The sequence below is a fragment of the Taudactylus pleione genome, unplaced genomic scaffold (genome assembly GCF_031769625.1).
Source record: "Taudactylus pleione unplaced genomic scaffold, aTauple2 ptg000061l, whole genome shotgun sequence".
In the NCBI taxonomy this organism is placed as follows: Eukaryota; Metazoa; Chordata; class Amphibia; order Anura; family Myobatrachidae; genus Taudactylus; species Taudactylus pleione.
In genome coordinates, this window is record NW_028284463.1 from 12769665 (window position 1) to 12785635 (window position 15971).

The window sequence follows — 15971 nt, forward strand, 5'->3', positions numbered from 1 at the left end:
GTAAAATAATGACAGAAATAACATAGCCCTTATAGCCTCGCCTTAATCAGCTTATATTTAATGCATGCAGGACGCTGTTACTGAAAATACATTATTTAAAACTAGTCACCTCGTCATCAGCTCAGCTGGTGTCAAGTTCACCTCGCTGTCAGCAATACATTTTTTATTTCCCCCTAAATGTTTTAGTAGGATTATATCTCAGTTTAATGTAGTTACTAAAATCGTTTGTTCTCATGCTACCGGTCTGTACATTTATTTGCCCAGATCACGGTGTTATCACCTTTGTGGGTCTATGTACTAAGCAGTGTTAGGAGACAGAGCGAAAAGTGATAAGAAAGTGATAAGGTGCCAGCCAATCAGCTCCCAACTGTCATTTTTCAAACACAGCCTGTGAGATGACAGTTGGGAGCTGATTGGCTGGCACCTTATCACTTTTCACTGCTTAGTACATAGACCCCTTGGTCTTATTTTGTTGCTCCTCAATAAAACCAAGATTGTGACAGATCGGGGAACACAATTTTAGCCCATCTCGTGCTTTTACAGCTCATGCTAAGCTGGAAAGAATTAGCGTCTAGCTGGCAAAAGCAAAACGCGTTACTAAAAAAAAAGGCACATTTTTTCCAGGCTTGCTGAGCTGATAGTAAATGTGAAATGCGTCCAAACTTAGCATACGCACTTTCTGTACTCCCGCAGACAAGAGGAGAAATTTGCCCGGGATAGGACAGGAGGTGCAGCTTCCCAGTATGTGCTCAAGAATAAGTATACAACTCATACACATTATAGTATTGCCAGGCAATACGGTGATTGTTAGCTAAAGTCACAATGAGCACATGAACGTAAAACACAAATCTACAACACTAGCCATGTGATTATATCAAAGTATAATTGCACATCAATCAGTACATGGGGCCGTATTCAATTAGTTTCGCACCCGCGATACTTTTTCGCATGCCAGACTTTTTGCCTACTTCGCGTGTTTTGTATGTGAAAACTTATCGGGCTCGCCCCTGCTATTCGCAGTATTCAACTCCAAAGGACGCGATAACGCGCCCCGGCAAAACTCAAACAGGCGAAAAGTGCTGTCAGAGATGGGGAAATCAGCCTAACACCCCCCAAAAGATGCACTAACATTGGGGATCAGTATAGATGTCCCCGATTAGCCCCGCTGAAGCTATTTGGGGTACTTAAGTGCTTTCATTTTCCTCTTTATAGCGTCGTTACACAAGGGGTGAAGAATAGCATTAAGCAGTATTTTTTAGAGAAAATAAGTAGTCCTGTCAAATTTGGGTTACTTGAAAATGGGTACCAGCATGGTTTATAATTGCTAAAGTGAAGTTTTAAGTAACGCTAAAAACGCACCTTCAGCAAGCACCTGCAATCCAAAAACACCTCCCCCATACTTACAGACCCCCCAAAAGTCTATTTTGCTACTTTTAATGTGTGTACCCCTACTTTGTACTTTTTCACCCCCATTTTCAAAGTAAATTTTTAGGGTGTCCCTATTTTTTTTTTTTTTTACGCAGATATCCTGTGGGGGGCTGTCCCAAGGGTGCAGAGTGGTTTCCGCACCTTTGCACCCCAAAACCGCAATTCTGCACTTTTTTCCGCCTGCTATTCATAGGCAAAATTTTTTCACCTATTACATTGCATTGATTTTCCACGTACGCGAAAAGTCTCTGTAATTGAATACGGCGACAAGTTTCCGCCTGGCGAAATTAAGTCATCCACGATACTTTTTTAGCGGATTCCAACTTTTCGCCGCTAATTGAATACGGCCCATGGTCACTTGAAGATGTTCAAAGTAATTGTTCAATCTTCGGGTCCTATAAGTCAAGCCCATCTGCCTCGCAAATCACACAGAAACAGCAGTGCTATGTTTTGATCGATGAATGATTGATTAAAACGGTATATAAGGAACTGCTGCTCTGATGAAACCAGAATTACACCGGAGAAATGCGTCAGTCCAGAGCTGAGAGCAGCTACTCTGATCCCAGGATTATCATCCAGGACTGCAATATGTCATCACAGAATTTGAGCGTTACAGGAATAATCACAGTGAGCTCCAGTGTGCTTTGATTGCTGACCATATTTATTACTTTTGGATTATTTCTGCTGGAACTTTTGATACATTGGAGGTAGATTGACTATCTGTTACATTTTCATCGGCTGCAATGACCGATGGCTTTTAAACGGCAATAGTAATAAATCAGGCTCGTTTAACATGAACCTTGGGAAAACCATTGATGGCTTTAAAAAAAAAAAAAACGATATTTGAGCTACCCTTTGGTGTCAAGTCCTTGCTCACTTGTCTCCCCCTACAGGTAATATTGGACTGATGAACGACATCTATTGACATCTACATTTTGGTGGACTATTACTGAAAGCTTTATGTGAAACACTCTCCTTGGATGTAGTGTCCGTTATTATCATAAGCATGGGGCTTTGCTTATACGTGACGTCACTCGCCCAACAGCGCCGATACAGTGACTGGCCGGCAATGTAACTTCACATAACAAGGCACCAATTCTGCTCATTGTCCACAGAGTACTCTGATGTTGGAGCCCTTGCTAGTGTATTTAGGGCCTGATTCAGACCCGCTCTCAAGCGGGTCGATGGCCAGGCAGTGCGCACGTGCGGCGTGCGTGCTCGAGCCCCGGAGTGAGTGAGAAGTTCACTCGCTCTGGGGCTTGCTACAAACGGTGCGGCTGCCGATGTTGATCGACAGCTCGCCCCATTTTGTAGGCGGATCGGGGGGGGGGGTGGCTTGCCAAACTGAGGCGTTCCCGAAGGAACGTCTGCCGTTTGGGGGCGGCCCTACTGACATCACAAGTGATGTCAGTAGTGAGCTTCCTGCTCTATTAGAGCAGGGAGCTCACTGGGGCTTGCGGCAGACGAGACCCTACCACAAGACGAGACCCAACCATCACCTGGCCGCTCACTAAAGCTGTGGGTGGTCACCCACAGCTTAGCGAGTGGCCAGAACGCCGGACATAAAAATAAAAAACGCCCTTCAGACCTGCGAGCTGCCTCCGGCAGCGAGCGGGTCTGAATCAGGGCCTTAGTCTGCTCCCAATCTGCATTTTCTCTGCCTCTGATGAGTCTAATGAGAGACTGAAAGGGCCATCGGGACCAAGGGCTGCATGCATGGAAATAAATGCTGCTGTTTGCCCCGTCATTGGGATTTGCACGCATCTATAAGGCCGTACCCCCCGATCTGTTTGTGATAGTATCTGCCTTCACTATCAGCCACGATTGCGCCCTATGAAATCAGACGGATCTCTGCACATGCTCAACTCAAAATGGCCAGCTGTTCCTCGTACATGCACAAAACACTCCCTCAGAACACTGTACCTAGGTGCCATTACCTCTTTGCCAACCAGTCACAACCGTTCCGCTGTAAGTTGAGATACGACCGAGATGTGTACAACTCCACATGGCCCATCATTGCTCATAGGGGTGGTGCATGCTTGGTTGCGCAGTGCTAATAATAGCAAAATTCCACTGAAATCAACAGCTCGAGTCCAAATTTCTGTGGTTACCACCAGGACGCAGTGGTTCCAACATTGGCCAACTCTTCGTACCCATCGGCATTGTGTAGAGTAAGCTGGCACCTCTGTATCAGCCTCATTTAGCTAGAGATCTGGATAAACGGAACTCAAAAGTATCAATAATTGGAAAAACCAATCATCAGTATAGTGATTCCTTCGTGGGGCACTAAGGAATCACTATACTGATGATTGGTTTTTCCAATTATTGATACTTTTTGAGTTCTAGTTACTCGATTCCAGGGAGCACCTCCAGCATATAAAATTTATCTTATGATAAAATTATGATATAAGATATGATATATATGCTACCTATTGCTGGTTTTACTTATAGATGTGAAATATAACACTGGTTATTATTCCTCTGCGGGATATTCTGGTTTCTTTGGGATCTGGATAAAGGGGTCAGCTTTATTTATAGCATGGATTTTACACATGGCTAAACCCCCCCTCCCCCACCCATTTCTTCTACAGTAACCGGCATCATCATCAAGTAATGTGACAATTTAATATTGACCATTATATCGCTCTCCACATCATGGAATGACACTTGACTCAGCCCAATATAGACATGAGAGGGATATTTGTACCACAGTCACATGTTGGATAAGCTGCTAGAACTGGAAGCACCACTTCTGCCCGGACTTTGTATGAGAAAGCAGCGGTTGGGTCACACCAACAAAATTCATATCAAATGGATCATTCTTGGATATGCCCCTAATAAGGAAGCTGGATGGATTTCAACCAGCGAAACGCGTTGAGCTTTATTTACAACTTGGATTTACTCCTTCTTGCTATTGGAGACTAATTACTTTGGACTTTGGACCCCCTGTTTAATTTGGCGATTCACCAACAATCCGAAGGAGGTTGACATTCATCTTCACACAGGACACTGCATGTGCCCAGGGACTGTGGCTAAACCCTCATCATTTCCCGATAATCTCCTTTTTCGCCTAAGGGATATGTCAGTCCTATTGAATATCACCATCCATATGACTGTGCACTTATTTTGAAGGAAGTTCTTACAATGATCCATTTGATATGAATTTTGTGCTATTTCATGTGGCTTATTCATTTATTATTCATTTGTGATATTTTATATTGTGTATATTTATTTATTGTGTTTTTAAGGTATTATTAAATTTGCATTTACAACCAATCTGTCCATTAGTCATTCTGGTGCACACTTTTTTTCTTTCTTGTTTTAAGGGGCTGACACCCCCTTTTTTCCAGCAGCTCTCTGACAGCACTAGGCCTTGTTGTTTATTGATTTTTTGGGTCACACCAACATGGATATGTCAGGTACCTAAAATGGAAGAATAAATGAGTCTCTGTGCTCATCTCAGCAGTCCTGTATTGTGGCGCCTTACAAAGCCTCAGGTCAGGAACTGTGTGCAGCGCGGTCTAGGATGTGTTGGGTGATGCTAGTGATGGACGGGTACGCTGCGCTCTGGGGGAACTCCTGCAGAAAGTCCTTGCCCTGCTCCAGGCTTTGGGTCAGAACGGGATCGAGGGGCACACAACCTGTAGAGAGAAAAGTCACCAAACTGGGCTTTAAACAACAACAACAAACAAACAAACAAACAAACACCTTTCCTAGAGGTTTTGGTGAAAACACAAAAAGCCACCCCCTCCCAAAAAAAAGTTGAATGCCCCCTCCCCACGAATTGGGATTTCTCCATTGTCTCCAACACTACTCTGCACTCACAAATCACGACTGCTAATCACAGTGGTGTCAGAGGCTTAGGGGGGTGCCCACAGGCTTCCTTAAGCTGGTTTCACATTGATATGGAACCGGCGATATATCTATAGTTAATCGCCGGCTGTGAACAGCGTCGTTCACAGACATATCCGGTCTACTCTGCAGCACAGCAGATGGCCGATTGCATCTTTCAGATCTTAGTGATCATTTGCTGGTGTGTACGGGCGACCCGCCGATCGCCCACGTGCTGCGGAGACCTGGTGGTAATTGACAGCTCAACTAGCCGGGCAATTTAAATGCCCGCCCAGTTGAGCTGTCAAGCCCGTCACATCGGGCAGACGACTGGCAAGGGTGTATACAGTTGCCAATCATCAGATAGGTTGGCGGGTTTGGCCGACCCATCGACCTAGTGTATACCCAGCTTTACACAGGCGGACGAAGAGGAGTTATTAAAAGAAAGAGTAAAAAGAAAAGTGGCATTTGTGACTGGCTTTGTGCATATGCCCTGCCCATTAGCGGTGATGCCAGGGGGCTGAAAGGTAACAAACAGGTATGTACTGTAATGTCTATGCAAGTTTACTTCTGGATCGCTACAGAGAACTCAATGCTGTACTAAGTCGCAATATACAGTTTCCACAACCAGTGCACTGAATATCTTACCAATAAATCAATAGGATTAGATTTTCAGTATATTTGTAGTAATTGTGAGGTCCTGATTTTTACGCTAAAGGAAAATAATTCAGTAGCACGCTGAGCACAAAGTACTGGACACATTGCACTCAGGGTCTGATTCAGAGCCGGACGCTCTGACAGAGCGCTTGCTCTGAATCAGGGCCGGCCTTCTGTTTTTTTAGAGCGGCCTTCTGGCCGCTCGCATAGCTGTAGGTGACCACCCAAGACCATCGCGACCATCGGGCTTGCGACGAGACCCCTGTGGTAGGGTCTTGTTGCCGCAAGCCCTAGAGGGCTTTCGGCTCTACCAGTGACGAAAGCACTCCCACTGACATCAAAGGTGATGTCAGTGGGGCCGGCCCCAGACGGTAGGCGTCCCATGGGAACGCCTCCGTCTGGGCAGCCACGCCCCCACCCCGCCCACCAAAGGGGGTGTGCTGTCACTCAACATCGACAGCACGCCCCCTTCGGTACGAGACCCGGGGCGACGGTTTGCCCTCGCTATCCGGGTCTTGCGCATGCGCATGACGGAGCTGGCTCCGTCGTGCGCAAGCGCACTGGGCCACCATCGACCCGCTTGTGAGCTCATAGCGCTCGCGAGCGGGTCTGAATCAGGCCCTCAGTCCTTCATATTAAGCCCTCACACAGCCAGTTTGTACTACATGAAACCAAGTGATAAAGCAAATTGCATTCAGAATATAAAGTATACAGGAAATCTCTCAGCATAATGATGTCCCTGTTGCTAAATGGCAATTCAAGCTATAGCATCACAAAGACCATTAGTTACGTGACAGTATGCAGATGTAATGCAGTTGGCTGTGCAAGTCTATTTGGGCATTTTATTGTTTAGGGACAACCTAGAACATGTGACCCTAGCATAGGCTTTTATTACAACCTACACGGCCCGATCTACACCATCCTAGGTTTATGCACCAGGGGCAATGTGTAAAACGTCGCAAGGGCAGGTTCATGCGATTCCTGGGGGTCCAGAGTCTTATCTGTATTTCCCTATTCCCCAACATATGAGAAGATAGGAGATGGTGGTTTATAGAGGGTATATTACTCACCTAGGAATGAGACCCCAGCGTGCCGTGCCAGCTCCTCGCCTCCTCCCTTGGAGAAAATGTTTGTGCATTCCTAGGGTAAGACAGCGTCAACAGTAAGTGCTGATGTGGCATCAAAACACAATACCATTTTATTTTCCTCCTGGAAACCCAAATGTCTGTGCCTCAACCGTTTCTGGGGTGCCAACTGAGATCGCCCTACAGATTTTCAAGGACACTAAACCGTGGTGAATGGGACTTTTCTAAAGAATTTAAGTTTTCCTGGTAAACAGACACTAATACCCCTTTTCCACCAAAAACCCAGGACACTGAGCACAGGTCAGAGTCAGGTTTTACCCCTTTCACACCGGCGGCTGGACCTGGGTTAGCGTTCCGTGTACCGGCTCTTCCGGCGTTACAGTGGATGCTTAGAGATGATGTCTACTGAAGCCAACCAATCTGCTCGTTTCAGGAATGACCCGGGTCAGTTAGCCACATACAGCTTTGGTTAAATCTGCCCTACTTGAAATTGTCCTAATGTTTTACAATCAATATGTTAGTCAGATTATAGTTTGATTGAATCTGCCCCTTATACCTCTTGTCCACCAAACAACCCGACTTATTGCCGGGAAACCCAGGTCAACGTTTCGTGTAAAAGGTCTTAGAACAAAAACCCAGGTCGGGTTACTCGGAAATCCAACCCTGGTAGCTGCCAGGGTCAAACTTGGGAATGACTCAGGTTACGGTGTGGTGTGAACGGCATGACACAGGTCACAAAGACCCGGGTCATTCCTGAAAGGAGCAGATTAGTTGGCTTCAGTAGACATCATCTCCAAGCATCCACTGTAACACTGGAAGACACGGTACACAGAAGAGTAAACCAGGTCCAGCCGCCGGTGTGAAAGGGGTAAAACCCGGCACTGACCTGTGCTCAGTGTCCTGAGTTTTTGGTGGAAAAGGGGTATTAGTGACTGTTTACCAGAAAAACGTAAATTGTTTAGAAAAGTCCTTGGCCCTGAGTGTAAGATATCTAATATATAGTGATGTCAATTACAAAAGGTACAAGATAGCTGGGTAACTATAGCCTAGAATTTCGGAGGTGCAATAACTGCTGTGCTTGTGGGAATACGCAACATCCATCAGTTATTGCAGAATTCAAATGTACCACAAAGTAACTATTCTGTTCTATTTATCATTTTTAAAACATTCTTTAAAACATACTGTACAAGAGAGCATGCACAAGACAGTAAAGTCACCGGGAGGCTTACAACCCCCTTTACCAGCCTAAAAGTGCACAGATTGCTTACACACAGTGGGGCTGAGGCATAGCACACAGATTGCTTACACACAGTGGGGCTGAGGCATAGCACACAGATTGCTTACACACAGTGGGGCTGAGGCAGAGCACACAGATTGCTTACACACAGTGGGGCTGAGGCAAAGCGCACAGATTACTTACACACAGTGGGGCTGAGGCAAAGCGCACAGATTGCTTACACACAGTGGGGCTGAGGCAGAGCACACAGATTACTTACACACAGTGGGGCTGAGGCAAAGCGCACAGATTGCTTACACACAGTGGGGCTGAGGCAAAGCGCACAGATTGCTTACACACAGTGGGGCTGAGGCAGAGCACACAGATTACTTACACACAGTGGGGCTGAGGCAAAGCGCACAGATTGCTTACACACAGTGGGGCTGAGGCAGAGCACACAGATTACTTACACACAGTGGGGCTGAGGCAAAGCACACAGATTGCTTACACACAGTGGGGCTGAGGCAAAGCGCACAGATTACTTACACACAGTGGGGCTGAGGCAGAGCACACAGATTGCTTACACACAGTGGGGCTGAGGCAAAGCACACAGATTACTTACACAGTGGGGCTGAGGCAAAGCACACAGATTACTTACACACAGTGGGGCTGAGGCATAGCACACAGATTGCTTACACACAGTGGGGCTGAGGCAAAGCGCACAGATTACTTACAGACAGCGGGGCTGAGGCAAAGCGCACAGATTGCTTACACACAGTGGGGCTGAGGCATAGCACACAGATTGCTTACACACAGTGGGGCTGAGGCAAAGCGCACAGATTACTTACAGACAGCGGGGCTGAGGCAAAGCGCACAGATTGCTTACACACAGTGGGGCTGAGGCAAAGCACACAGATTGCTTACACACAGTGGGGCTGAGGCAAAGCGCACAGATTGCTTACACACAGTGGGGCTGAGGCAAGCACGGCCGCTAAGTGTATCGTGCGTATTTTCCCGCTGTGTGTGCCCTGGAGTAGAGCGTACTCAATTACGGACGATAAAGTGTTCAGTCGGTTTCAGCTCCACCTCCACCTGGGACGGAGGGGGCAGAACTGGGCTGTAGCTGGGCATTCACACATAAGAAAAGTTCAGAAAGTGCGTGTCAGCCGATTTGTGGGCGGCGCAGAGTTGTGCGTTACTGACGCATCTTTTGCGCCTAGGATAAGGGTTGGGCAAGTGTGCTTTGATAATGGCGATGGCTATGAAGCCAGGTGCACGCTTAGAGGCTGTCCAACTGCACACGAGTGAAAATCGGCGCACACAAAGTAGAAGCAGTTGCGGCCAACTAGCGCCTAGCCCTGCGTCTGCAACCTAGTCATTTTCGTGAGCAGAAAGAGTACGGGTAAGATGCGCAAAATAAGAATCTCCATTACACTAACTCCCAAGGCCAAGCAGGATAGACCGGTTTGTCGTTTTTCCGGGAATGCTAACAGACCTGCTCCTCAGCTCACCGTGCAGTGCGGACAGACAAAGCCACTCATGTTCTCCACAATCCCGATCACCGGAAGCCCCATCTTCTTACAGAATGTAAGTTCCCGTCTCACGTCTCCCACAGACACGGCCTGCAAGCGAGTAATAAATCGGAAGTCAGAACATAACCGCATACACGGGCAGTACCAGCAAAGAACCCTCAGACACAAGGTAGGTGCGTCTTGTTTTGAGTTACAAGATCTGGATACACATTTGCTATGAAATGTACATTTTGCGCCTATATAAACCAGGGGTAAAGCGGGTGAGGATTGTGGCATCTTTGCTCCAGTGTCTATGCGCTAGATTTAAGTTTACGTTACAATAAGTTGCGTACAGCTCAGAATACACACGTGATAATTATACACAGGAGCACTTAGTAAATTATTTGCATCTGACTCCAGAATGGGCGATGTTTGGCATCCTTCCCAGTACTTTACGATCCTCAAAGGGAGGCAGACGTTTATTGCTGGCAATTAGTGCGGCAGCTCGCAAATCAATTTTGCAGGTATGGATCCACCGGGAACCTCCTACTCTGTCTCTTTTTAAAATAAAATTGTTGCATCTTTTCCGTATGGAGTGGGTGGCAGTCACTTTGGAAAAGGAAATTAAGGCCCTCATTCAGAGCCGGACGCTCTGAGCAGAGCGCACGCTCTGAATGAGGGCCGTCCTCCCCACAGCCTATACGAGCGTGCAGTTTGATGGCCGCGATGGTCTTGACCATCGCGACCATCGAAACTGCGAGCCGGAGCCTGCGGTTGAGGTTTTCAACCGCAAGGCCCGGAGTGATTTTGGCTCTATCAGAGCCAAAATCACTCCCACTGACATCACTAGTGATGTCAGTGGGCCGGCTTCTGACGGTAGGCGTTCCCTTGGGAACGCCCCCGTCAGGGAGGCACGCCCCCAGCACGCCCACCAAAGGGGGCGTGCTGTCAATCAACATCGACAGCACGCCCCCTTTGATCAGACACAACGAGTGAAGGAAAGTCCTTCGCTCGTCGCGTCTGGCACATGCGCACGACGGAGCTCCCTCCGTCATGCGCATGCTCAGTGCAGAACATCGACCCACTTGCGAGCGGACAGCCGCTCGCGAGTGGGTCTGAATCAGGCCCTAAGACCGCAAGGTTCCTTGAAATGTGGGAGAGCATTATATTAACATTATCACCAACTATACAAGCACAGTTCTATCATCCATTATGTAATACATCGTGGTATTTAATGCGTATGGTAGAGGGTAACCCAGCTATTTCGATTGATGTTTAGGGGGGAGAGACGAGCACAATAGTTATACTCAGTTCCATTGTATTTTCTACGTTACTCTGGTAATAATATATTGTTCAAAATTTGTACTTATCTCAATATATTTATATTCCAATGATGAAAGACATCAAATTTGTAAAATTATATATGACAAAGTGTTGTTTTATTGTACAAAGAAAATACATCATTATTTCAATTGTCAAATAATAAGAAAAAATGTATGTACTGCTTCAATAAAACTATTATATATAAAAAATTACACACGTGAAAATACAACTGCGCAAACAGCTTATAAGTTATTTTTACATTCAATTCTAAATCAAGTCCTAGGGGTATATTTACTAAAGGTTGATTTTAATCAATTTTAAAAAAAATCAATCAAAATCGATGTTGTGTTTCTAATGTTAAAATCAGACATTTACTAATACTTAAAAAAAAACAAATCAAAAACAGTCTGTTAGTAAATATATGTGATTTAGGACCTCATTCAGAGCCGGTCGCACAGAGCGTGCGGTCGGTCTGAATGAGGGGAGGACCTCTTGAATTTTCAAGACATCCTCCTTTGCGGTGGTAAGGCTGTGGGTTAACACCCACAGCCTTACGACCGCCTAAGGTGATGGTCGTGATGGTCAAGACCATCGCGACCATCGGGGCTTACGAGACCCTAGGGTAGGGTCTTACTTGTCATAAGCCCCGGAGAGCTTCTGGCTCTGTCTGAGCCGGAAGCTCTCCACTGACATCACTAGTGATGTCAGTGGGGCCTCCCCCAAACGGTAGGCGTTCCCATAGGAACACCTCCGTTTGGCCTGCCACCCCCCCGGCCCACCTTCCAAACGGGGCGAGCCGTCAATCAACATCGACAGCTCGCCCCCTTTGGATCGAGACCCGATACGACCGGCGCTGTCGGTCGTAGCGGGTCTCACGCATGCGCACGACGGCGCCGGCGTGCGCATGCTCTGTGGGGGGCCATCGACCCGGTCCGAGCTCATCGGCGCTAACGACCGGGTCTGAATGACCCCCTTAGTCCTAGAAATACACCATCGATTTTGAAACAATCAAAATAGATTAAAATTGACCTTTAGTAAATATGCCCCCTAGATGTTCAAATCCGTACTCTAAATCTACAAAGCCTACATTCACCTCCCTCATCATTTCTTTCACGCTAAATTAATTTAGAACCAAAACCATTATAATGTTCCGGTCACCCTATAGCCAGTCACCCAATGGCCTGAAGTAATATTCACAACTATGCGGCCAATCAAATCTCTAGGATCAAGTCATATGACTAGCGAATGGTTGCCTGCAGCCTCCAGAATGCGGGTACAGATCACAGAACGTCTGTTTCCTCTATTTCTAGGCAACAAGTGAACGTATTACTATTATAGGAAATGGTAAATGAATGAGTGAGGCCCAGCGCAGCGTAAAGTACCTGTGGAGTAGTGACCAGTACAGCTCCCAGCGGGCTAAAGACCCTCAGAGCCTCCACTGTGGAGATGTGCTCATCGGAGGTGCCTGGTGGGGTGTCAACGATGAGGAAGTCCAGCTCTCCCCACGCCACATCACCGACGAACTGCTTGATCATCGCTAGAAGAGATATACACAGACAATGCGTCATGAACACGGGAGTTTATAGGATTACAAAGGGTCAGAAACATACAGAAACCCAGCCCTCAGAGCACATACTCCATACCATTCCCCCACCTGCCCTCAGAGCACATACTCCATACAATTCCCCAACCTGCCCTCAGAGCACATACTCCATACCATTCCCCAACCTGCCCTCAGAGCACATACTCCATACCATTCCCCAACCTGCCCTCAGAGCACATACCCCATACCATTCCCCAACCTGCCCTCAGAGCACATACTCCATACAATTCCCCAACCTGCCCTCAGAGCACATACCCCATACCATTCCCCAACCTGCCCTCAGAGCACATACTCCATACCATTCCCCAACCTGCCCTCAGAGCACATACTCCATACCATTCCCCAACATGCCCTCATAGCACATACTCCATACCATTCCCCAACATGCCCTCATAGCACATACTCCCGACCATTCCCCAACCTGCCAACAGAGCACAAGGCTGTACTCCATACCATTCTTCTTGGGTCCCCTCCATACCACGGCGTCATCAGGGCGCTCCAGCAGAAAGCCAATAGACATGAGCGAGATGCTCTTCTCCTGGTCCACATAGACTGGCACCCAGCCACTGTCGCACTGATGGACATCTTTATTATGGGCGTTCAGCATGCGTGGGATACTGGGTCCACACAAATCCACATCCAGTATTCCGACCTGCACAGGGTCACAAAGCAGCATGTTCAGTCACATCACGCAAAGCAGCATGTTCCGCCACATCATGCCAAGCGCGGAATACAGGGTTGGGCAACCATCGGCATGCCAGTTGCTATTCAACAAGATCTTGTTAAATACGAAACAAAAGATTGTGCGATAAAAAAGACAACATACACTCAGGTAGTACGTAATGGGGGGGAATTTAATTCAATGCGCCGCACATGAAGAACCTACGGGACGACTGGGAACCTTACTACATGTAACTTTGGTAAATTTTACTTTCTGTTGATGCCAGGTAGCACTTTGCACTGAACAAATGATTTCCCAGCTATTTGTATGGAAACAACCACAAATTCCATAAACATTAACAATCGTCAAATATAAAGTCCAGTGGGCGATGCAAAAAGTGGTGCATACGCGTAATTACGCCTGTTTTCAGATAGATCTCTTGCGCCAAGGATAATTATGGCGGCTGAGAAACCATGTGTATGGATAGAGGTGGTACGATTGCATAGATTGGTACAACTCTGCCTATGGGCGAGTACCCGCATTTTTTTTTACCCGTGCACGTAATAATTATGATGTAATTACGGGAGACTATCGGTCAACTCTGCACCAGTTTCTCAAATGTCCGTTTTAAAGTTGAAATAAGCAAAACAGGCCCTGTGGTTCCCTACCTCAGTGTAACCCCTATCCTACCCGTAACCAGTGGCGACATACGCTTGCTAGTGGAGGGTACTGCACTCAGCTTTCGGGCAGCACCTAAATCAGAAATGGTTTAATAGTTCTAAAACAGAATATGTAATACTCACATTCACAGATAGCAATCAATGCCTTTTATAATAAACTGCTACCAATTTTGTTTTTTCTCTCCTAATTATAATGGTACTCAATTGTACCTACAAAAAGCAGGATTAAACATAAGACTAGTTGGTATAGGGTCACACCCACCTTTTTCCCAGCATGGCGCAGTGCCAGGGCAATCTCAGTGGAGATGGTGCTCTTGCCAACACCTCCTTTCCCCGACAACACCAGAATGATGTGACGCACACCTGCGAGATTACCGCCATCTGAAACAGGACGTAATGTTATGGCCTGTTATACAGCGCTAGCCCCTTGAGGCTCATCCAGTCAGCTTCCAGATAACAACCTTGCAGTCTGGTTTTATATGAGATCCAGACACGGTGCCACACACACTGTCCTGTTTGGGTGCTAGTAAGGAAATGAGCCCCCTTCAGAGTTTAAATTAAGCACTTAATGAATCTAAGGAGGGGGGAGTGTTTATTCAGGAAGGTACTGAGGCGCTGTATTAGGAAGACGTCGCCCCTTCCGGCACACCTGAGGATGGGGCCGCCGTGCTCCTGGTAGTGAATCACAACCTACCAGAATATACACATAATTTGTACAGTAAATGATAGCTAGGAGCTGATTGGTTGCTATGGGTAACTTCTCCACTGGTCCTCTTTAGAAGGCTTTGCTACATTGTCCCCTTAAATTCCTACTGCTAAGCACTGTGTAGCCCATTACAAATATTCATGAATTCCACCCAGTACTAATACATGTTGGATGGTGGCGACTATGCACGCTGCCAATGTGTGGTCAGGACATGCTGGGATGTGTAGTACCACATTAGCCAGAGAGACAGGTTTCCTGCCCTGCCCCAGTTCACAGATACTGACTTCACTGACTGCAGACTTTAGTGAATGAAGAATATATTTATGGCTGAATAAAGAAGACATTCATAATACACCTGATCTCAGGCCGCAGCTGTGGAACTACATCTCCCAGCACACGCACTGCCGCAACATTGCTGTCAGGACATGCTGTAACTCTGGCAGGGCATGCTGGGAGTTGTAGTCCCACCGCAGCTTGGCGTGCAACACGTTGCCTGATCCTGCACACAGCTGTAGGGATCCGCGCTGAGTGTGACACTGAGCCAGCAGGAGACACTCACCACCTGCAGCTGCTGCTGTGTCCATGCTGAGCAGTCACTTCCGCATGTGGACTGTGGAGAGATTGGCACAGGGCGCCTCCAATCAGCAGCGAGCACAGATCGTCACTCTCCCCTTATTGGCTGGACGGATGTATCACTAACAGGGGGAAAAAAGGCCTCCCAGGAGGCGGAGCATTCGGTCCAATCAGGCCTGCAGTCGCAGTCACGTGCCTGAAATACAGTAAACGCGAGCGGGAGGGGAGGCGTGCCCACTGCTGTAAAAGGAATTGCCGGATCCCTCCAATCCGCGCACGGCGACTGTCAGCTACTTCCCACCCCCAAGAGGCTGAGTGGCAGCTCCTACAACCAATAGCGGGACAGAGAAGAGCTGATTGGCGTTCCTTCCCGTCCAACCGAGTCGCGGGGCGGGGTTGCAGGCAGCTGAGGGCTGGGGGAGCTCAGGGGTTATTACTTATTAGTGACGTCGGAGCGTCCGGGCAGAGAGGTAGGTGCTGGGGTTGCGGGGGGGGGGGGGGCAGCGGCTGTGCTGGCAGGCCTGGGCGGAAGGGAGCGGGGGGGCTGGGCACAGGAGTGGGGGGGAATGAGGCAGAGCTCAGGGGATAGGCCATCTGGTCACAGCAGCTGCAGCCAGGGGGGTGTTATACATAGTGCTCCCCCATAATGGCTGATAATGGCCTGGGCACTGCCCCTCTCCTGTCTGACACAGCATCC

General features: G+C 47.6%; 2 protein-coding genes across 2 annotated transcripts in view; one reads left to right on the plus strand and one right to left on the minus strand.

The window, feature by feature from the left end:
• Positions 1 to 4009: 4009 nt before the first annotated feature.
• On the minus strand, positions 4010 to 15378 carry NUBP2 (NUBP iron-sulfur cluster assembly factor 2, cytosolic). The gene is made up of 7 exons (XM_088464746.1): positions 15261 to 15378; positions 14258 to 14376; positions 13108 to 13306; positions 12434 to 12588; positions 9729 to 9839; positions 6987 to 7056; positions 4010 to 5069 (listed from the first exon to the last, which is right to left on the minus strand). The coding sequence occupies exons 1-7, from the start codon at positions 15283 to 15285 to the stop codon at positions 4927 to 4929; spliced, it is 822 nt and encodes a 273-aa protein (XP_088320872.1). The 5' UTR covers positions 15286 to 15378; the 3' UTR covers positions 4010 to 4926.
• A 258-nt stretch (positions 15379 to 15636) lies between these two features.
• SPSB3 (splA/ryanodine receptor domain and SOCS box containing 3) overlaps positions 15637 to 15971 on the plus strand; it is a 32234-nt gene continuing 31899 nt past the window's right edge. Inside the window, exon 1 of the mRNA XM_088464744.1 lies at positions 15637 to 15744. The gene's annotated coding sequence lies outside the window, so the exon portion shown is untranslated. The remainder of the gene's footprint in view (positions 15745 to 15971) is intronic.